We start from the raw sequence: 24,662 nt of genomic DNA, 5'->3' as shown, positions 1-24,662 counted from the left end.
AAAATAAGGGAATTACAGTAATCCAGGCGGGAGGTGACGAGAGCATGAACCAGGATAGCGGCACTGTGGGGAGTGAGTGAGGGGCGAAGGCGGTTGATGTTTCTGATGTGGAAGTAGGCGGATAGCGCCTCTATCCAAGGCGCTTTACATAGATTGTGCAATAAATTTACCCACATTCACACACCGATGGCAGCGGAAACCATGCAAGGCACCAACCAGCACATCGGGAGCAATTAGGGGTTCAGTGTCTTACTCAAGGACACTTCGACAGTAACTCTGGGGGAGCCGGGGCAACTGGCAACCTTGCGGTTCCCATCCAGGCACTCTACCCCTGAGCCACTGCCGCCCCATGTCATGTCATTTGCAAGTTGAAAATGCATGCCCCACCCAGTTATTATGTATTCATGCCCATATATGGAGTTCTTGTAACGATGATCCATGCATTTGATGTTCATATTAGGAAGTATTTATTTTTTATTTTATTACATTTTTATTGTATTTATTACATTTATTATTTTATTATTATTTTGATGTTCACCTTGTGTAAAGAGTATCCAGACTCAAATATGATGGGCGGCAGCAGCAACAGGAAGAACATGTTGGGTCGAAACATCTCTTCTTCCTTCAGGAGAAAGACACAAACAAACAAACTCACTGATCAATTCACACAGTTCACGACTGAATAGACAAGTGGTTCTAAAACTTTACATTTTTAAGTGAAGGACCCCCAAATTGATATGTATTTATTTGCAGAGAGAGAGCTGATAATTCAAGCTTTCCGTACAGCTGCAATGTCGGTGAGTTGTTTAATACAATTAGATAGGACTTTTTGGCCAGAAAGTGTTTTTTTTTGCCACTCAGTAGGTGTTCCCGCATAACTTCCTAATACCATGATGTCACGTGCATAGCCTATAGGGCTCTACTGAAGCCTGGCAGCAAGTCGCGGGTTCGATTTCCGAGGCCGATGACCTTTGCGGCGTGTTACTTCCTGTCTTTTTCCCCGTTTCATGTCATTCTCAACTCTACAATCCAATAAAAAGAATTGTGTTTAAACTCGCCGTGAGGCAATCTCTTCCATGCCTACTTTGAATGTTTGAATGGTGTAGAACAGGGGTTTTCAACTGATTGTGAACCAGGGACCACCACCCTGACTAAGAATCAAGCTAGGGACCACTGTTGTGTTGGGAGGGTATATGGGCTAAGCTTAGCGCTTTCATAACACTTGCTAATGCTATGCAATATATACATAACACTGTTTAACAGATGGTCCACGGACTACTAGTGGTCCATGGCATAATAGGCCTGCAGGTGGTCCATGGGGAAATGTTTTAAAATATAAATAAAATGTCTTTGTTAGATGTATTAAAATATGTAATATGTTATATGTTTAAATAATACAGTATTTCAAAAGTCCATCAAATGTAAGAAGATATTTGAATCGATAGCTAATAAAAAGATTGAAATTAAACATCAACTGTAAGAAAATATTTGAATTGATATCTAATAAAAAGATTAAAATGAAATGACTGATAAGGGCTTGATTTCATTCATTGCACGATACTACATGCAACAAATTGTATCAAGCCAAGGCATTATTTAACTGAAATATACGAGTGGTCCAGAGCCAAAAGATATGTATCTTTTGAGAACCACTGATCTATTCCTATCCCACGGTTACACTTCTCTTACTTTATCCATCCTCCCATTAAACTCAGGTTAACTGATACAGTACTGATAGAGCAGACAAATGGGCACATTTCCTAATAATGATGAATCAATCAGGTAAGCTGGTAGACTGCACCCTTCTTGAGAACTCCCTTTTCTGTGGAATTCCTTAACCTCAGACTTCTCAGTAACTGATATCATTTATGCACGTCCGCCAAAAGTAGTGCACTGTTCCGTGGAAGAAAATACAATATCTTCACTTTGCTACAATACTAAATGCGTGGTCAGGGACCACATGCGGTACCTTCACGGACCACCAGTTGAAAATCCCTGGTGTAGAAAGTCACTTCCCTTGATCAAGTTATACTGTATATAAGAGGTTTTCACCTGACAGAGATGACACATGGTTGCGTGCGTGCGTGTGTGCGTACATGTTCCGAGGGGAAGCATGTACGTATCTACCGTGTGTAGGCCTGGCACAATGTTACACAATCCCCTAATCCTAATCGCAATAATTTGAGATAATCACAGTTACATTTGATTTAAACACAAAACACACAACAAATAGTGCGCTTGCCTTGTAGATAAGGCTACTTTAAAAAAAGTTGCAGTTTCGCTTACAGCCCTACCGAGGCGAGTCATGCATGCAAAAAACATACTCGCACACATGCATGACATGGTGTGTCTGAGAGGACGTATGCATTATGTATCCATCTTACAGTAGGATGTACAGTTTGTACACTTCCCTATCTCTGAGTGGACTAGCCTCGGTGACCTTTGCCCTTCTCCAATCACGTGTGCCAAACAGAATGCTAATCATTGTTGCATTCTGGGATGAATGACCTGGCCGGGATCCCAGATCATCATCAGAGGCCCGCTCAGTCGGGACCGTCACGTCACGTGGACCCCTGCGCTGTATTACACCCCCCTCTGACTCTCCCAGTGCCCCATGTGTTACTGTGTGTGTGTGTGTGTGTGTGTGTGTGTGTGTGTGTGTGTGTACACCAATATTAGTTTGCGTCGGTTCAAAGTGATTGTCGTTGACCAATTATTCATTTAACCGTTGCTTCATTATATACTTTGTTTTATCGACTAAAATGTACCATTTGAACAAAGCTCTTTTTCCCTTAGGTCTTTTACTCTACGGCTTAATTTGAGCTTGCATACATTTTAATTGAAAAGATGTATATCACACCACGAATAACAAGCTTATATACATACCAGTGTGTGTGTGTGTGTGTGTGTGTGTGTCTGTGTGTGTGTGCGCGTGTGCGTGTGCTTGTGCGTGTGTGTGTGTGTGTGTGTGTGTTTGAATCAAAGCATCTCATGTATGCATGTATGCATGGCATGGGGGAAGTTGTGTTTGTGGGCCGTGGGTGCTGCATTGATGTCAGAGCAACTCTTTGTCATGGAGGCAGATGGGTCGTGTCAGGCTATGTGTGTGTGCGTGTGCGTGTGCGTGTGTGTGTGTGTGTGTGTGTGTGCGCGTGCGTGCGTGCGTCTCATATGATTAACTCTAGCAGCCAGTTAAGGCTCACCCACCCATTGTACATGTATGTGGCAAGGGATTCCAAAACTATGGGCCATTTATTATATTTACAAACATATATAATTTCAAAAAAACTATTATCTTTTTTTTATACAAAATAGAAATCAGAAAAAAGCTAACATATTTCAAAATCATTTCCATAAATGATCCCATAATGTAGTGAAGATAGGCGAGCTACAAGGCCATTCACACTATTATTTAAATTAGGGCTAAGCGACGAATTCATAATTGTGTTTCTGTTGCATACATTACCTGCTATATGTTTTTCTACTTAACCCGTTTGCTCTCATTCTAACTCTGTCCTCTCATCTTCTCTCAGAATACTAGATAAACAAGGGAACGCTTCAACCAAGCACTAGAACTATAGTTTAAAAAAATAATTCTAACTCTCACACTAGTGGATGGGCATAAACCTCTTATCTCCATATTCTAACTGTTGGTGCTTTTTAAAATTGACATGTAAAATAACATCCCGCTTTATCACACTGCAGCGTCACACAAACGCATCAAGCAGATCCACAAAATCGATTTGCGCAGCGGGTTTCGAGCTTGTAGATCTGCTATTTTAGATGAAAAATACAGTTGTAGTTATCGTTCCAGTGCGAGCGGTCCTTTAAAAAAGAACTGTGATGTGACAAATAGAACGGATGCTGATTCGGAAGTTTGGGTCCAAAGGGGTGACAGACATGTTTCATTCGGTTCTCATGTTACACATTATTGACTCTAGCTAAGCACCCAGATAACAATCTCACTCATTGTGTGTGTGTGTGTGTGTGTGTGTGTGTGTGTGTGTGTGTGTGTGTGTGTGTGTGTGTGTGTGCACGCACGCACGCACATGGCTGGGGCTGTGGGGTAGGGGTGGTAGATAAAACTTTTAATAAATAAAGGCCTTTTATTAGTAACAGAGTATTTAGTGGTATTGCTACTTCGACGTAAGTAAGGAAAATTTATTATTTGGTTTTAGGAATCAATGTTGCAACCAACTACTGTGCCATTAAGTCACGTTAATGAAACAGAGAGTGAAACCGTGACGGAGGAAGTGCACACTTCCTTTTCACAAGCACTAAGGCTTAACCACTTCAACTGCTTTCTGGTTTTGGAGAACCAGAAATCAGGGCAGGACTGGAAACACGATGTACCGGGCATATTCCCGCTGGGCCGCGACCGCAGGGGGCCGCCATGTCCAGGGGGCCTGGACAGGCAGGCCACCAGGAAAGGTCCGGGCGTGCTGCCATTCTGCCAGTGCCGTCATGATAATTTCACTGTACCTGTGACAAATAAACCCTCTACAAAGGGTTGTGTAGTTTGTATCATTTATGTTGTTCTGTAAAAGTGGTGGTATTAGGGCTGTTTGTTTGTGTGTGCCTTGACGGAGCGGGCGGTAGAGTTTCTGCTGTGTTCTCTGTTGTGGTGGGCCGGTCTGGGCCTGACCAGAATCTACACTAAATCTAAAAATAGCCAATCTACAAGCTCACAACAACCCGTTGTGAGCTTGTAGATCTGCAAAGTATAAAATAATGGCTATAGTGGCTAAAATGACACAGATGCCTTCCCGGGTTGCCTGCCGCACCACACGGAATAGGGATGCTGGGTTTCAAGTTGGTTAAGCTACGTTTCAGGGAAGGAAGTAGATTCCAAAAAAGGGAACTCTTTAATCTTTAATTGTTTTGGGACTAAAATGAGAGATGACGTCTACACACATGATAGCATCAGTGTCCCCAATACAAGGTCTTTGTATGGGGATTAGGTGAGATTTGGTGTCAAATCTCACCTAATTTGGTGAGATTTGGTGTCAAAACCTGTCCTTCATCCTCCCACATGCAAGTTCAAGGTGTCTTTATTGTTATATCTTGTGTATGTTAACCCAATCCAAGTTAAGGAACGACAGGTTACGTTTTAAGCACTATAACCCCCTGTGCCAGGACGTGATTCTTTTTTTTTTTTTTCAAATAATAGAAACACTGGCCACTGGTCTGTGTTTCTATTGTAGTGTACTGGCATGGATTGTGTTTCCTAATGTTTCAGTTCTGTTTCATCACTTTTTATTTCACTTCTTAATTCTGTATCCTCCTTTCAGCTAGAGAGGGGGGAGTAGAGTTAACAAAAGTTAGTTAACAGTTAGGATGATGCCAAAAAGTTGAACTGAGGTTTTCTGTGTTTGTGTGACTTATTCTGTGTTTTGAGTTGAATGGTTGCTTTTGTGGGTATCTATTCAAAATCCCTGGTTATATGGTTAATGCTATTTGTTCTTTTAAATCCTTAGTTAGGTTGTCTAAAAAGTGGTTTTGTACAAACTGGGACTAGTATACTAGCCTGGTTAATAAACCAGACCGAATCAGCCGTTGGCAAAACAAAATTGCCTACCGGCGGATTTCGGTCTGGAGACGCTCAATTTTACGCCCATTTCCTACTCCAGAGAATGTGGCCTCCAATAGGGACACGGTATGCAATATGGGCGGGCTTTGGTACAGTGACGTTCAATGCTTGAGACCTTTGACTGACAGTAGCTCTGACCAATTGCGTCAAAGAGAAAATGTTTCCCTGGAAATGAAATCCAAGCTGAGCCTCCCCAGACTAATATCCCGCGGATCCGTGCGATATTAGTCTGGTTTATTAACCAGGCTACTAGTATACCATGTAAAAGGCATTGACCAGAGTCCTAACTGCCACCCCAAATATTACATCAAAGTCAAACCGTTACACACCCACACTCCTCTGAGTCTACAATTGCAACCAAGGCCCCGTTTTCACTGGCAGCCGAATCTAGCCTGAATCAGATCTGAGCCACATCCAGATTGGAATCAGATTTGTTTAAATGAGACATGCCGGACTCATTTAAACCAATCGGAATTCAATCTGGATGTGGCACAGATCTGATTCAGCCTAGATTTGTCTGCCAGTGTAAATGGGGCCTAAGTGGACCCATTAACCCCTTTTGGTGTTAGCATTATGCTATGCTTTAGCTATTGAAAAATAGCAGATCTACAAGCTCATAGATCTACGAGCTTGTAGGTCTGCTATTGTTGAAAAATCGAAGAACGACTGACATAGAAACAGCTTTTTCAGAAAACTGTCAGGATGTAGAAGACATTTTTAGAATCTGATCTCAGGTCAAAATGGGTTAAAGATGGAGTGCCGTGATTGTTTTGTATGTGTCTATGGTGTTAAAGTTACTATAATAGACCCCCAGGTGTGGTTAGAATATTCAAATATGTCTTCCCTGTGTATTTTTGGTTTCTTCCTTTTTTTATACACTCTCACTTACTTTCTCTTTTTTTTTTTACTGTGCAGTAAATCTCGGCAAAGGTGAAGCAAAAGGCCATATATCTAGCTCACTAATGCATTCAGACTTAAACCAAAAAGACTGGAGAATAATGCTTCAGGGGTGATGAATTTCATCATCTTGACATTTAGCCCAGGTGGAGCTCTGCTCTAGCCCAGCAGCGAAGGAAGGTGAAAGTTCAACTATGTTGAGTATTCTTCCCATCTGGTGCAGAGAGGGAAAGCAGGCCACGCGTGTACGCACTACTGACCACGCCCTGACATGTACAACTGAACATCCGCATGCTCGCGTGCACAGACAGTACGCATATGTTGACTAACAGCCACGATATGAACCAACAGGTGAACCCAGTGTGTACTGTACCTGTTCGTACACATAGTAGTAGGCAATGCACGCTCTTCAATTGCACATGCATGTGCACGTGTCATGCACAAGAGATGAGTGTTTGATGGGTGCTTAGGAGGGGGCTTAGGTTTGTCTAAATGTCACCAGGGAGTGGCACCTCTCTGGAGACAACATTCTAAAAGATGAAACCGTCAAGAAATGACTCATCACACAACTGTTAAGGCGGATGGAAGAAACTTGACCTAAATGACAAAAGACTAATTCTGGAGACGGTTGAGAAGATGCAGCTGAAAGAGGAGCGGATGGAGTGATATGAGAGAGAGAGAGAGAGAGAGAGAGAGAGAGAGAGACAGAGAGACACACAGAGAGACAGAGATACTCTTAGGATGTAGACTCCCTTGAGGCTGTGCGTTGACACACAGCAGTGACATCATCACCACATAGGGGGGAAATTGCACCCTGAAACTACAATTAAAATCTCTCTCTCTCTCTCTCTCTCTCTCTCTCTCTCTCTGCCTCTCTCTCTCTGCCTCTCTCTCTCTGCCTCTCTCTCTCTCTCTGCCTCTCTCTGCCTCTCTCTCTCTCTCTAGATCTATTCTGAGAGTACGTCCCATTTCTACGGGGGGCTTTACGAACGACCACTGCAGCCCAGTCAGTCAGTGTACTGTAATGGAAAACTGCTGGTAGCATCATCATCATGCAAAAGCACAAACTATGAATTACAGAATGGATGAAAAAAAGAGAAAAGGGCTCACAACAAGCTACACCACAAATCATCCACGCATTTTCGTATAGGTGTGTTTTACTGTGTAATATTATTATTTTTTATCTGTGGTCCAATATTTGAATCATTGAACTGAATTTTAGATATACAAATATTTAATTTCTTTGGGGGTTTTTTAAGGGCGCTAGCCCCTCCTATATACAGGTTTAATGTTTGTTTTTAGTTCAATGTTTGTTTTAAAAACACCATTGACAATGAAGGGACAATTTACGTCATCTTGTCCCAAACACGGGACAGGGGCGGCGGTGGCTCAGGGGTAGAGTCAAGTGCCTGGATGGTAACCGTAAGGTTGCCAGTTCGAACCCGGGCTCCCCCAGAGTTACTGTCGAAGTGTCCTTGAGCAAGACACTGAACCCCTAATTGCTCCCGATGTGCTAGTTGGTGCCTTGCATGGTTTCCGCTGCCATCGGTGTATGAATGTGTGTGTGAATGGGTGAATGTAATGCACAATCTCTGTAAAGCGCCTTGGATAAAGGCGTTATATAAATGCACCATTTACCATTTACCAAACACAAACATTAAATGTATCAAGCTGTATTTGAAGGTTTTCCATTGAAACACAAGGCCTTTTAATAATAATAATAATAATAATGAATTGCATTTTTATAGCGCTTTTCCAAATGCTCAAAGCGCTTTACAATGGTTCATTCATTCATACATTAAGGGATGAAGCGGCGAACAGTCGACGCCAGCGTCCTCACTTCCCACATTCACACACCAATGGTGGCGAGCTCACACCGACCGACTCATTGGAGGCAATGTAGGGTTCAGTGTCTTGCCCAAGGACACTTCGACATGTGGACAGGAGGAGCCGGGATTCGAACCGCCGACCCAGGGATCATTGGACGACCTGCACTACCTCCTGAGCCCCAGCCGCCCCCTTATCAAACCTCCCCCGAGTCCATTGTATGCACTTATTTGGTCCTAATTTCTCTTTCTCCTGAATATTATTCCCTTCCATGAGCACCGGTGGTTTGATACCAGTAGCACTGCTGTAACTTCTCTCTCCTACATATTTTATTCATTTGCTTTTCATTATTTTAGGACTTTTTATTATCTTTCTGCACCTTTTATCTCTTTTAACCCAATGAAACCGGTAAAGTGCTTTTTTAAATATATACAGCATATATATAGAGAGAGAGAGAGAGAGAGAGAGAGAGACAACGCTAATTTTAACCACATTAAACATTATGTAATACTTTGGCTACTCAAAAATAGAAGATATACAAGCTCACATCTGCTATTTTTGAAACATTGTAAAAATGTGTGCAGATTTTTTTTTTACTCCAATCTTATGGGGGTCCCAGGAACAAAATATTTTAAATATAGGTAGGTCCGTAGCCAAATAAATATAATGTTGGGGGTCCTTGACATGAAAAGGTTTGAGCACCACTGATACAGAAACATCCTTTTTTTTCCTCCCCAGAAATCTGTTAGGATTCAGAAAAACATTTTATTTTAGAATCGGCCTCAGGTCTTAATGGGTTAAGCCGACTCTGGGAGCTATGCTCACGAATTGATATGCATATTTGTGCAAAATGGGGCGAATAAATAATGCCTCTTGCATCTTGGGCACAAGCAGCAGACTGGTGGCTGTTGGAGGCGATGGATGAAGGGAGCAGGGTAGCAGGGAGCCAGGGATGACAGCATGCCTGCGAGGGCTTCTGTGGCCTGGCTTCTGCTGCTGCTTATAGCAGGGCTGTGTCCTGGAGGCCAGAGCTAGCCTGACTCACTTCACTGTCAGCTTGGCTTCAGAAACCAGGCTATGGCTGGAGGAGATGGAGAGCCCACATTCAAGTTGGCTATAGGTGCAGTGGTGCCAGATTTTACGAGAGAAATAAGTGACTCAACCAAATATGGGCTGTACGAGTCCATTTGTTTCCATCTCAGAGTTACATAACCTTAATTCCGTAAAGGACCCCGGACCTCACGTTGAGAACCAGTATGGTGGGGAGAGAGAGAGAGACAGAGAGAGACCATTTTGACCTGAGATCAGATTCTAAAAATGTCTTCTACATCCTGACAGTTTTCGGAAAAAGCTATGTTTCTATGTCAGTCGTTCTTCGATTATTCAAAAATAGCAGACCTACACGCTTGTAGTGCGCCACTCGGCGGCACGCTATGAGCTTGTAGATCTGCTCTTTTTCAATAGCTAAAGCATATCATAATGCTAACACCAAAAGGGGTTCCCGCCCAGAATGGGTTAACAAGAATTAACCCATTTAAACCTGAGGCCGATTCTAAAAACGCCTCCTAAAACTTCAAATTCTTATTCAAAAAATAAATGATGATGGTATATATGAGACACAGAGGGCGCATTCGGCATTTAAGGTAAAACAACGTATAGGTTACACCAGGTCTAAATAAAAATAAGTTTTCCCTCGGTTTAACCGGCACTGCCCTTTCCTGGTTGGCATCCTACCTCTCCGATCGACAACAATTCATCTCCATCAATAACTGCAAATCTTCCACTGCCCCAGTTACCCATGGTGTCCCCCAGGGTTCAGTTCTTGGTCTCCTCCTCTTCATCATATACATCCTCCCTCTAGGTCAGATCCTCCGTCACCATGGACTTCAGTTCCACTCCTACGCCGATGACACACAGCTGTACCTTTCCACCAAAGCCATCACCCCAACCACACACTCCACTCTCACTGCCTGCCTCACAGATATTAAAACATGGATGCAAAAGAACTTTCTCAAACTAAATTGCAATAAATCGGAAATCATCATCATCGGTCCCAACTCCCTCACCAATTCCACCCAAGGTTTTTCACTGAACATTGATGGATCCACTGTTACACCCTCCACCCGCATCCGCAACCTTGGCATCATTTTCGACCCCACCCTTTCATTCCTCCCCCATGTTAACCAAGTCACCAAAACCGCCTTCTTTCACCTCAAGAACATTGCCCGTCTCCGACCCTCTCTGTCATTTTCCGCAGCCGAAACACTCATCCACAGCTTCATCTCATCCCGCCTTGATTATTGCAACAGTATCCTCTACGGCACCACCTCCAAAGTCCTCAATAAACTGCAATATGTCCAGAATTCAGCTGCCCGCCTGCTCACCAGTACCCGTTCCAGAGACCATATTACACCTGTCCTCCGTGACCTTTACTGGCTACCGGTTAAACAAAGAATCCACTTCAAAACACTCCTGACCACCTACAAAGCACTAAATAACCTGGCTCCCCCATACCTCTGTGACCTCCTCAAACGCCATGCCCCCTCTCGCTCCCTCAGGTCTGGTGATGCAAACCTCCTCGACGTCCCCAAAACCAAACGCCGTACGTTGGGGGATAGAGCTTTTGCCTTTGCTGCCCCAACCCTGTGAAATGCCCTCCCTAAGGCACTCAGAGATGCCCCTACACTTCAAACCTTCAAATCCACCCTCAAAACCCACCTCTTCAAAATTGCCTTCCCTAGCTAACCCTTTTTCACTGTCTTTTAATGTTCTTTAGCTTTTAGTGTTATTTTTCCTTTTCTATTAAAGTTGTTTTTAATTTGTTGTTAACTCTGTAAAGCCCCCCCCATGTAAAGCGTCTTTGGGTACTCAGAAAAGCGCTATATAAGTTTGAGATATTATTATTATTATTAAATGGGTTAAGCAGAAGCTGTCCATTAACTTTGGATAGCAAAGCATTGACCATAGGCAAGTGCAGCACTGACTGTACGCACATTTTCAACAGGGGCTGCGTCTGAAAAACAACCATGTTGACAGTGTCTTGGCATCGCCAGCGGCTGTGTTCCGCAGTGAGCCTGAGTGAACAACAACACAGGTTACGTTGGTACAAACTACTCCATCTCTCTCCGCTCTACCCCCGCAAGACTCTCTCTCTCTCTCTCTCTCCTAAGCAAACAGGTCAGAATAGTATACTACTGTAATGGATTTGCATCATGACCACTTAGTCAAAAGCACGATTAACGCGTATAAGCGTGTCCGCCCCTGCAGAAGTAGGACCGTGCAATCAGGGAGAAACCTCCGCAGCTATATCCCTACTCAGAGATGACTCATGTTCTGTGAAACTGAAAATGGGTAACATTTAAGAGAGGAAGTTAAAAGCTTGACCAATCTTAGGAGAGTCGTAGACTTCCTAGTAAAAAGTGCAAAATCAATTCTAGTCAAGTCTGAAAAACTGATTATTTCAAGATTTTCAAATATTTAAAATAAAAGAAATGTGCCGATCTACAATCTCATAACGTGTTGTGAGCTATTTTTGAGAACTTTGGAAAAGGGTTTAAAATGTCCACCTACTATATAATTAGACCTACTCTATTAGAAAGGGAGGAGAAACATGCACATCCGCAAACCTACTCTAATTAGACCCATTTCATCCCACGGGTGCTTCGCAAGTGAGCGACGAGCGTGGGTGTGGGTGGGAGGGGTGTGGGTGGGAGGCGGCAGTTAAGGTAAAATGTCGTGCTCAGACTCTCTCTACCCATTCAGCAATGCCGTCCCCAACCTCTGAAAAGCTAATAAACATCCAGGGATGGTCTTTTAGATGAGTCCCAGGGACATTTCCCACTTCAGCGACGTTAGGAGTCATATTTTGCCATTTCTACAAATTGCAGCATTTAACTCCCATTTCATTTTTATATGGTTATAATGTGGTTATATTCATGTAGAAAAAGGAAGAAGAAATGATTATTATAACTAAAGCTAGCAAAATAAACTAGAATAAAAACAGTACAGTAGTGCATCCCGTGGATGCAGAGGTCGTTGTATTATTGCGTCTCCTAAACTGCGTTTTGGGATGAAAAATGCACCCTATTTTAATCTCTGCATCTGTAATTGACATGGATATGCCCCAAAATAGGGTTCGGCAGGTTGCAAGTGGTTAAAACTTGGAACACGTCGGCTGCATTAATTGCCGATGACAATGTAAAAAAATGTCAAATAGTGGGCGATATATCGGCCGATCAGTCAGGCTTTAGATTGAAGTCACCTGAGACGCAGACAGACAAAACGTGCCTGTACTGATCATGTACCTACCAGGGTTATTCAAGGTACAGTAAGTTATGGTACGAGGGGGAATAGGATATCATGTCGGGAGTTCTCAGATGAGTGCTCATGGTGACAGACACATACTGTACGAGCAGATACACACAGTATAGGCCTATGTCAGCGCTATTGGGTAGGGGAAACCTTGTATGTCCAAAACTGACTGTTATTTATTCACAAGATCTTGTTAATATTTTTCATTGGTTAAATATTGTTGCCGTCGGGCAGAAACTTCTTAGCTCCATATTTTAACTGTTTGTATTATTTCGTAAATTAATGCCCTACTTGATCATACAACAGATCTACAAGCTCGAAAGTGGTGTGTGACACGGTTTGAGCTTGTCCATCTGCTACTTTTGCTATTTGAAACCCTACAGAAAGCCCATTTCCACTTTTGAGTTTTTTTGTTGCTTGTAGATCGGCTATGTTTGCCCGGCACACTGTATGGCGAAGTAGTAGCCTTTACTTAGTTCACACAATTATGAGCAAAAAAAGAAAAAAAAAGCTGAAACATAGAGATATGAGGTTTTTGTCCAACAGACATCCTGATAAGAGACACTCTGGATGGCCATGGAGAGGATGAGGGACAGTGGGGAGGGTGGCTGGGGGTAAACTGGGGGGGATAGGGGGCTCTGATTACTGGGACCGATGACTCAGCAACACTCTGGGGGCCCCCGGGCTGACAAACAATGGGCCCCTGTGTGCAGGACCCATTGACACAACCTGCCTCTTTTACTAAACCCCATCCCATTCCCCACCCCACTCACTCTCTCTCCCTCTCTCTATCTGCTATCTCTCTCTCTCTTGTTCCCCCGCTCTCACTGGCAGAGAACAAGGAATGTTAATTAAAGGCTGCATAGGCAACCAGAAGAAACAGAGCTCAAAGGGAGGGGGGAGAGAGAGACAGAGAGAGAGGAGAGAGAGAGAGAGAGAGAGAGAGAGAGAGAGAGAGAGGAGAGAAAGAGCAATATATTCACAACTGAGCCGATAGGGTGAATGTGATTGGAGAGACGAGGGAGAGGCAGGCAATGGAGAAAGAGAGATGAAAAGATACAGTAGAGACAAGTGTTTGCATGAAAGAGTGGGGGGAGAGAGAGAGAGAGAGAGAGAGAGAGAGAGAGAGCGAGAGAGAGAGAGAGAGAGAGAGAGAGAGAGAGAGAGAGAGAGACTTGTCTTGCACCAAGAGAGTGCATCAGAGGGTGAGCGTTTGATAGAACAGTCAGTTATTCTCAAACGTTTCAATTTCAAAGACCCCCGTTTGATATGTCAGTCAGCTAGTCAGTGCTTCAAGATAACATATAACTGCATTTATTTTCCGGATCCAGCTGAAAACACCAAATAATGCATACGGGACAGATTTAGGACAATACCCACTCATAATCAAAATAAAAAAATAGAGCATTTGAATTTTATAACCACCTAAGAGAAAGTGACCCAGATGCACTCCATAACAAAGCACTCACACATACACACACAGAACCTCTAGAGAGCCAGCTGGTCCTGGAACAAACACAAGCAGAGCCACCAGATAGAAAACTCACTGGACTAAACCAAATAAAACAACTACAGGATAGCAATCTGACACATTGACAAAAAGCAACCCAAAAGCAGAGCAAACTAGAATGCCATTTGGCCCTAAACAGAGAATACACCGCCGCGTCATACCCGAGCACTGTGACCGGGTGAACTGTCTAATGTGACATCCTGGACATGAAATGTGCGAGGAGCACGTGTAAAGCCAGGGATTTGAACTCGGTTCTCCCACGTGAAGGTCCAATATCTTAACCACTAGACCAAAGGGATATGCCTATGGAGCGGGGGAGATATTAGACTTTTGAGGCCATCAGGCCGAGGCTCTGAACCACTCTGGTACACTCACCCCCCCCTTTTGACCTCCTCCCACGGGGAATCCCGACCCGGGTCACGGCACCAATGTAACGCCTAGGATTCGAACTCGGGTCTCCCACGTGGAAGTCCAATATCTTTAAAAACTAGACCAAAGGGGTATCCCTAGGGACCGGGGGCCATATTAGACTTTTGAGGCCATCATACCGAGGCTCCTCGGAGCCACTATGCTACACACGTCTTACTTTCGGTTTCTGTCAGGATAGATCGTACAAATAGTGAAACTTGCAGCACTACTTTACTTTTGGTTTCTATATTCCTGCACTCCGTCAGATGTCAGAATTAATCGTACAAATAGTGAAACTTGCAGCACTTTTTACTTCTGGTTTCTATAATATAGAAACCAGAAGTAAAAAGTGCTGCAAGTTTCACTATTTCAATATTATTCCTGCACACTGGCGTGAATTTTAGCTGCCTCAGCTTAAAACTGGGCAGAATGGTACAACTCATCACAGAGTAGCAAACACTTAGTGGAATTACCAGTTTAAAATAACACTTCAGTGGACCTGACTTTCTCTCTTCCTCTGATCTGATTCGATCAAAATAGTAAATGCGGCTTTGCCCTCAATGCCCTCAGTATACCCACATATCTGACTAATTACTTAAGACAAGTGAGCGACAGACACTATGTATAGACTGTAAATACATGTATAGTGTTTATTGAGACCGCAGGTCGCAATAAACACTAAATGGTCACTGAATGCAAATGGTCATGCCTCGTCACACAACAAGGTTTTTCATTAGGTTTTTCTTACTGTACCTTCCAGTTGGCCAGCTCCTGCCACTCGATGATCTTAATGAAGCCTCCCATAAGGATCCCTGCAAAAAGGTGGAGAAAGTTTCACTTAAAAACACAAAAAAGCCTTTTCCGTAAATCACCTCATTTCTGCCATACATATACATATATATGTATATTGTATGTACAGTATTTGATTGTATGTTGATTGCTTTTGTATGGATAGTTATATCTTCATATTGTGTTATAACTTGTTCTGTTACCTCTCTTATCCGTGGCTTTTAAAAATTGTATGATTTATATTATGCTTCTGTTCCAATTGCCGTTTAAACGCACTACCATTTTGAAAAGTGCTATTCAAATAAAGATATTATTGTATGCATGTTCACATAACCTCTGTCATGGTCATTTCCAACTAGGGTCGTTTTTTTTATTATTAAAAAGAAAATGTAAATTACTGTGACAACAATACCATATCATCATCAACATAATAATTATCGACAGCAAGCCATTTGGTCAAAACACATCATATTAGATTTGGTTCAATTTCGTCCAGCCCTATAGTTCCAGCAGCACTCTCTAAATATTTCACCATTGCATATGAAATTTTAAAAAGAACAGGCCCCACCACTACTCACTCGCACCACGGCCTAGACGGCAGCGTGAATGCATGAATGGAAGAAGTATAGTACAAGTTAAAGCTGGGAGTTATTATTTATGCGGCTAAACATAATGGGAGGCCTGCTTGACAACGGTCCATTACGGTTTATGTTATGCTCAGATGACACACTATTGTGCAAGAGGGGCTTTTGTCTTTAGTTTCATCTTTGAAAAAGGCCCCTGTGGGCGTTTTCTTTTGCTTTTAAAAAGGGAGAGCAGAGCTATCCTTGTTATTACACAGTAAAATCCTCAGTGTTGTTAATTTCTCTCTAAGATTAAACCGAAGGGACCCTTACGACCGGGTCCCTGTGTACATTATCAGAGATAAAGGACCGTATGGAACCAAAGGGACCCTTACGACCGGGTCCCTCTGTACATTATCAGAGATAAAGGACCTGTATGTGTCCATTTATGCGTTCTCAGAGTTAAATGAACACGGATAATTTGACAGTTTATACAGCTCAGAAGAACACATTCATAAACCACTTAAAACAGTGGTTGACTGGGGGTCCTCTAGAGAGCTCTAGACTTAGTCGTCTGCCATTTCCACTTTGCGTCTACACCAGATTTCTTGTTCACTGATCGCCGATCGACAAGATCACAACATGACTCGCTGTGAACTCAGGGTCTCAAAAGCAAGTACAGGTCATGTTCTACTTGACCAAAAATCATGTCCACTTAACAGAGAAAAAATAATAATAATAAACAATTGAGCGAGTGTATATGTGGGGGCACATTCCACACCATTACTAGTGGAATGTGCACGCATTCCAATAGTAATCACTAAACACTGCGCAAAATTGGCCGTTCGGGACTTCGGGCAACGAGAGAGCCAACACCACTGACTTGACCAACTTTCTTTTTTTACTTGCCCCGGGCAATAGGGCAATAATCCTTAAAGGGACACTTCACCCTTTTTGCAAAAAGATATATGTTAATGACGTTTAGAAGCTTTAGAACACTTTCCTGGGGGTCTTTATGTGTGTAATATGTGGTTTTAGATATTTTAGATTTTAGCAGTGAGCCTGTTGTCTCTGATGTCATGGACACTGGTCTCACTACCTTCCTGGAATACAATTCCCATAATTCTTTGGTGCACTGCTCCTCCTTGCCGGTAGGGGGAGAGCTGTCTTACTGAGACAACATGTAGTCCAGGAAGGAAGTGAGCCCAGTGTCCATGACATCAGAGACAACAGGCTCACTGCTACAATCTAAAATATCTAAAACCACATATTACACACATAAAGACCCCCAGGAAAGTGTTCTAAAGCTTCTAAACGTCATTAACATATATTTTTTTGCAAAAAGGGTGAAGTGTCCCTTTAAGTGTCAATCCCTGCAGTGAACCGCTAAATGTTCACACCAGAATGTGGATGCTAAGGGCTCAAAGTTAAAAACAAAAGAGGAAAGAAACATTACACCCGTGTGAACTGAGCGGTTCAACTATACCTTTATTGTATTATATGTATGTTTATATGCTCATTTATATGTATGATATGAATGTATGCACTGTGCACTTAAATATGCAAATGAACTCCAGGGGTAGGGCCCGACAAGTCTATGGCTTCTCCCTAGCCCTTTTTCGGATATTGGACAGGACATAAGCAACGGACACTCAAAAGAAGTAGAGAAAGAAATGGAAATGTGTTTTATGTATGAACTGTATGTCCACCATTCCGAAAATAAAACTGAACTGAACTGAATTGTTATATTTACTGTAGTAACTAAGCGTTTGCAAATAATAGTAAAAGTACAATATTTTCTGTTCGAATCATTGGTGCGGTCATTGGTGCGGTTTGACCCTACAATGTGACGTCATTTGAGGTTTGGGGGGGGGGGGGGGGGGGGGGGGGTACCGTCCTAAAGTCGGCTCTTCGGTGCTGCTGAACATTTCTGACGAGCCGAAATCATTTCGGCTCTACAGCGCCGAAACAGCGGTAAAATAAGAGTATGATCGGCCCGAATCGTGATGCAAAATGACATAATGGTGACAGCCCTATGTGGGGTGTGAGACGAGGGGGGGTGGATGAGCACAAAACCACTGCCCAAAACGAGACAGAAACACCAGCACGGTGAAGGAAATAATGGGTGGAGGAAGGAAACCAAGAGGTCCGTCCCGATTTGTATAAGCAGTGTTATCTCTCCTGGACAGAGCCAGATGACCCACGCAGCTGCAAGGACCTCCAGACAAGGTCTGTCTGCGATGCGTCACGCAGGGATACGCAAGAGGAAGGGAAGGGGTCAGCGCTGAGGTCACGGTGGTCCAGAGTGGCCGCGGCTGGCTGCACAAGCCAGCGGCGAAAATAACACGACCGCGGACGGCACGAGCGGGGAAAAGCAAAACATGACCTCCATTGTCCTGGCGAAAGAAAGCATTGAGGGTGTCTCTATATATATATGACACAGGGGGAAAACAGTGACACAGCACAGCGTGCTAAAAGGGGGAGGGGCGATGCGGTGCAGTGTTGTTTTTGGCAGCAATTTTTATTTTAGTTTAAGTCTTTTTAATAGTTTATTTAGTTTTAGTCCCATTTTAGTCCCCTGGAATGTTTTAGTGTTAGTCTAGTTTTAGTCGACTAAATGTCATGAGATTTGTATTTTGGTGAGCCTCGATGCCGTCGTAATGGCTGATTTTACGCTTGCTGAAAATAGCCGATCTGCTGCGACGTGTTGTGAGCTTGTAGATCGGCTATTTTCAGCATGCAACCAAGTGTAAAATGACTCATACTGGATCTCGTCCACTAGTCCCTTCCTAACATTTTAGTCTAGTTTTTATTTATTGACGAAATCGTCAGTATATTTAGTCTTAGTTTTATTCATCATAGTTTAGTTTTCATGTAGTTTCCATTTAGTTTTCGTCAGTGGAAAAAGGTAGTCGACGAACATTTTTCGTGTTAGTCTTAGTTTTCATCGTGACACTAGACTTGCACAGCATAGACTTCAGATACCAAGCCACGCTCGCGGTATCTCCAACGATCTCAAATCCTCAGAATCTACAAGACCCAAGCAAGACGGTCAAGACCCAGGATACAGGATACAGCTCATAGGACAAGACACAAGACACCACACTCAAGACACAAGATCCAAGATCAAGTACACCTCAACACATAGGAACCAAGGTGTCTGGCTTTACAACCCGCATACCTTGCATAGCTTTACCGAGACCACCATTCCAATTAGCGCCGTTAAACATCCCGGTTTAAGTTCGGATCGGGCACCACTGCAGCACTAGACAACGAGCACTAGTTAGAGCTATTTTATATGGCACAAACACCAAAAAACAAATATTAAAAAACGAAAAAGAAATGTCCTCTTGTTACCAGACCAAATAAGGGCATTCATGTCACAGAGAATTTCCTATCCTTCCGTATCTCCATGTGAATGAATATATCGTTGCCGTATCTGGTAGAGACTGCCTATCTCCATAATGTAAACGTGTTTTTTGTAAATGAACTAAAGCGTGACACAAAAGCATCTAAAGTAGTAAAATGCAGCATGAAGCAACACGTTTTGATCTTGCCTGCTACTTTTGCCATTTGAATTTGAATCCTGAAGATTTGGACATATAAGGTAACAAGGTTTCCACCCGACAGACGATATAATTGTAATGGCATATGGTTATACATCCTGTCTCACAAGATACACCACTTGTATTTGATACAACTCATATTGGCTGAAAATTCTCTTATCAAGTATTGCTGTTTCACTTTCTGCTGATACTCTAGTGTAGAAGGCAGCCTAGTAGAGGGCGAGCCAAAGAGTACACTGGTCATATGTCACTGACATGACCCCAAAATCTCACTGACATGACCCCAAAAATCAATTCTATGGTTTTAGGCCAGGGGTTCTCAACCTGGTGGTATATTTGGGGGGGGGTCCCCAGATTATTATTATTTATACATTTTTCTATTTTTTGCAACTGAATGGCTGGAAAATGGAAATCAAGAGTTTACATAGTACACACGTAAACCTTTCTATAATTACGGATGGTTATTGTAGCAGTCAATTTGTATTGGGGGTGGGGAGGGGGGGTCGCAAGACATGGCCAAAGCATTTCCAGGGGTCCCCAGCCAAAAACGTTGAGAACCCCTGTTCTAGGCAACACAGAAGTAGCGGACCTCACAAATACAACCAAATCAATTGAGCTGTTCCTGAGAGCAATTTCCATAAAAGCCCCTATATGATGAAAAATCCTGATTGTTCAAACTTGCATATTTGTGGGGATAGAAAATACACAGGGGAGCTAAAAAAAACACCCAAATAATTGAAAAAGTGGATTTTATGTAATAGGTCCTTTAATTGATTATTCTACTGTGGAACATCTCCAAGGCACATCTGTGCTGCATAAGGCTGTATTAAAAAACTATTTCCATCTGCCTGAATGTAGACATCTCTAGTAGAAGGCTGGACAATACCTAGGCTATCTGCGTGGGAGTTTCATACTGTGACATGCAGTATAGCTTTGTAGAGAGAGAATCCAGAAGAAAAATGGGAGGGAAAGAGATGAAAAGAAGGAGAACAGCCATTTTAGATTGAGAACAGCCGTTCATTATTTATACAAAAGCAGAGTGGAGCATTGTTGCCAACTACAAAATTAGTCGCCGAGTGATTTTCTGCTTATTTTTTCCCGGAACCGTCACTGCCTTGCCAAACAACCGACTGTACTTACTTACTGTATATATGAGGTAACAGTCTAAAAATATTTGAAGAGAGTGTATGTGATGTTTTGGTAAATACAGTTAAAGCTCTATATTATTGCTGTAGAAGAGTGTTTCTTCAATAACAGGGGTCTGTCTTCCGGTCTCTCCAGCTCTTAAACCATTTCGACCCGAGGTCAGTTTTAAAAATGCCTTCTAATTCCTAACCCAAGTTAGGGTTAACCTAACCTACCTTTCTGTTAACTCATTTATTGCAGCTAGCCGTTAGCATAAAGCCCAGTTCCAGGTGCCACCATACGCGTTCACTTTAAAAGTCGGATTTTAAGAGCTGATCAAACACTCTATAAGCAATGAAACAGCATATTGAGCACTTGTTTTACAACAAGTCTAGCCAGTGCATGTTGTATAATAACAATACTCACCTAAGGACACAACCGCTACACTCTCAGGGAGGAAATGCAGCTTGAACTTAATAAGCAGATGCACCAATATGATGCAGATACCTGTGGGAACACAGAGAACAAACACAGTCACTGATAAACCCTGGCCAGCATGTCTGCAAAGCTGTGCTCACATGATCTAAACCAGTGCTTCCCAAACCTTTTCACATCAAGGACCCCCAAATTGACACTATAATTAGCCCCGCGGACCACACTTTGAAAAGATATGCCGCAAGGACCCCTCCCATAAGAGAAGTTTTTACAGCTCTAGCAGTGATTCTCAATCCGTTTAATTTCAAGGACCCCCAGTTTGACATTAGTCTACAGAACCCCATTTAATGGCATTTCTATCTCTGGGACCCGCAATTTATATTGTAAAATTAATGTTAATTTAACTCTGAGAGTGTACAAATGGAACCAAATGGTTTGGCTACACACAAATTACCATATTGGTCATGAACTCGCCCCAAAACAAACAGGAACAACAAAGAGGAACTTGATATTCAAACATATAAGCAGGTAGTCCAACTGCAAATGATTGTTGCCCATCATACGCATAACAGATTTTCAGCACAGAATGTGCAGAGAAGCCCATGGCATTTTGTAATCTGATCTGTATCCATTTCACCCTGTACAATTAAAAATGTTAATACAAATAGTCTATTCGATTCAAAGACATAGCATTTCAGAATTGTGACATCCCTTCTTGTATATTTGCTATTTTTCCCCCATTCGTCGTACGACAAACTTTCATAAGACCCAAGTGGCTAAAGGGTAATTGGAGCGAGATCCCCCACAGAGCCCATTAGGAAGTGGCGTCAAGCCCCAGGGGGGAGGGGCACGCAGGGAGCAATTACAAGGTCCAATATCTCTACTGAGGGACATCTCAGCACACCGCCTGGAGGGCTGGGGATCGAACAAGGAACCTTGTGATTCCCACGCCACCCGCTCTACCTTCTGAGACACCCTCCTTCTCCTCTCTACCCAGGGGATATTTGTTGTCATCCCCGATGGGACAGGGAGAATTTACTTTTCTGCATCTGACCAAAGATATTTAACCCATTCTGACCGGGCACCCATTTTGGTGTTGGCATCATGTTATGCTTTAGCTATTGAAAGATAGCAGATCTACAAGCTCATAGCGCGCCACCGAGTGGCGCGCTACGAGCTTGTAGGTCTGCTATTTTTGAAAAAAATCGAAGAACGACTGACATTTTTAGAATCTGATCTCAGGTCAGAATAGGTTCATCAGACCAGTGTGTGTCCAGTGGAAACCTCGTATGAATCTGATCTCAGGTCAGCATGGGTTAATTATTAAATACATCCCAATTGGGGCCACTAGAGGCTAAATGGTACACACATCCTAGAAATGGTCTCCTAAGAATGTGCTGTCTGACCTTGCGACTGTCTGATGTTTACTGGTGATAGATCCCACGAGAGTGTGTTGCTGGGACAGAGAAAGATCGATAATACAGTACATTTTCTCTTGATATGTCTCTCTGAAAAGAAGACATTTTAGTATGAAAACCTTAGGTAGATTGTATGGCTTGTGTCAATCGGGTCCAATATTAAGCTCGACGTGACCATGGGGCTAAAGGATGGTTCAGAAGATACATTACACATAATCACTATTGTCAACAAGGGTGTTGTCCATTTGGGGTAGTTTTTGACTGCTAGTTGTGTTTTGTTTTTTTACCTAGTAGTCCATTTCCAGACAGCTGCGATACATATTGTGTTGCTTGCTACGGGCCATTAGCCAAAGTAAAGCCTGAGAAACGCTAAACATTTGAACAGCACGTGCGTGTTTATACAAACAGAAGAATGCCAGCACACATGGAAGTGTCGTTTTTTTTATTCAGATAAGCACACGTGTTCCGCAAGCGACTATCTGAATAATTAATGAGCGTGTTTATGCCCAGACAGAGAGAAGTGGGAGCCCCAGCTGTGTGCATGGAAGAGAGGGAGGAAATATTTTCTCCTGTTAGGTGACATTAAATATAACATGGTATTATGTTCTTATGTTGTAATCGTGACACCGGTTAAAACCCAAATCGCCCAGGACGAAGTTCACCATCCTTTCAATTAGTAACACCCAGTGTTACTACCGGTAATTGTTTTATCCAAAAGACGAAGATTATTGATATCACAACCGATCGCATCGCTCCACAGCCTAGGAGCGCCTGTTGCGCAATACTCGATGTTGCGTAACAGTGGGACGTCATCGAAAATGTTCCCCCCCCACCCGTTTAGCTGACGATCCCAAAAATCGTAAAACGTTAATAACTCTTGATCTAAATCATAATGTCTAATTTGGTGGGCTGTCTAGTCGCTTTAGATTTAATCAAACCTCCTGTTGTTGTCGATGGGCTCTAGAGTGTTTTGGCTACATTTAGCTGCTACATCCACATCCGGGATAACATCCGGTCCAAGGGGAAAAGTGCTCCGCTGCTATAAATCGCTATAAATCGCTATGATTTAACCCATAATTTCTGACCTGAGATCAGATTCATACGAGGTTTCCACTGGACAACACACTGGTCTGATTAACCCATTCTGACCTGAGATCAGATTCTAGAAATGTCAGTCGCTCTTCGATTTTTCAAAAATAGCAGACCTACAAGCTCGTATCGCGCCACTCGGTGGCGCGATATGAGCTTGTAGATCTGCTATTTTTAAATAGCTAAAGCATAACATGATGCCGACACCAAAATGGGTGCCCGGTCAGAATGGGTTAATGGATTAAATAACCCAGGGCAATTTGTGTCACTTTATACGTTGGCAATTCAAAAATAGCATATATACACAAGCTCATAGCACACACATTTTTAACAAATCTCTTTGCTTCTGTGGGTCCCTGGAACTTATCTTTGTTCAGATGGGGTCAGTGGTCAAATACATATAATGTTGGGGGTCCACTGATATAGAAACTTTTTTTTTTTTGAACACACTTTGCATACATTTGTAGAATGGGCATCAGGCCTTAACAGGTTAAAATAATGAGCAGAAAAGAAGGTTACAGACAGAGACACAGACCCATTTTCACACCTACAGTAGCACTCCTGGAATGTGGGTGTGACGCATAGTTCATACCAGAGTGGTTTTCTGCCAAGCGTTTTTCTGCCAAAACATCTAAAACATCCACAACACTTTTACATAATGCTAGAGCTTGACTCCAATTTGGAGAGTATTAGATCACTGATGATTACCAATGTTTTGTAAAGAAAATAATAAAAAAAGTACAAATATTTTAAATAAATTTGATAAAAATATTTATTTGATAAATGTATAAGCCAAAAAATAAATTGCAGACAAAAGATCATTTTGTAGATAGATGCAGAATACTACTAGTGTAAACTTCAATTATAAAAAAAAAACATTACTACATTACTTGCACATAATGAAGCCCCCCCCCCCCCCCCCCCACACACACACACACACACTTTTGAGCCAAATGCAAACGAAAATAAAAGCCTGGGTACCGAGGCTAGATGGTGTAAAAACTAGCAGGTACAGGCTTTAGTTTCGACATACTAACACTAACAGTCCGACAGTCATTAGACCGACACCCTACCCCAAACCCTAACATAACCCTAACCGCAAGCACGACGCAGCGCATGTCGGACCAACGCATG

The 24,662-nt window shown here is 42.7% G+C and overlaps 1 protein-coding gene across 1 annotated transcript in view; it reads right to left on the bottom strand.

The window, feature by feature from the left end:
- slc9a8 (solute carrier family 9 member 8) overlaps positions 1–24,662 on the bottom strand; it is a 60,045-nt gene that overhangs the window by 28,165 nt on the left and 7,218 nt on the right. The window contains exons 3-5 of the mRNA XM_083768799.1: positions 21,013–21,093; positions 15,297–15,355; positions 539–622 (exon numbers count right to left, since the gene is read on the bottom strand). Of these exons, the coding sequence (XP_083624925.1) occupies positions 539–622; positions 15,297–15,355; positions 21,013–21,093 (224 nt within the window). The remainder of the gene's footprint in view (positions 1–538; positions 623–15,296; positions 15,356–21,012; positions 21,094–24,662) is intronic.

Source organism: Protomyctophum parallelum (assembly GCF_964188405.1).
Source record: "Protomyctophum parallelum genome assembly, chromosome: 7".
NCBI classification, from domain to species: domain Eukaryota; kingdom Metazoa; phylum Chordata; class Actinopteri; order Myctophiformes; family Myctophidae; genus Protomyctophum; species Protomyctophum parallelum.
The sequence above is the reverse complement of the archived record's forward strand: the minus strand, read 5'-3'. Positions and strand labels throughout refer to the sequence as shown.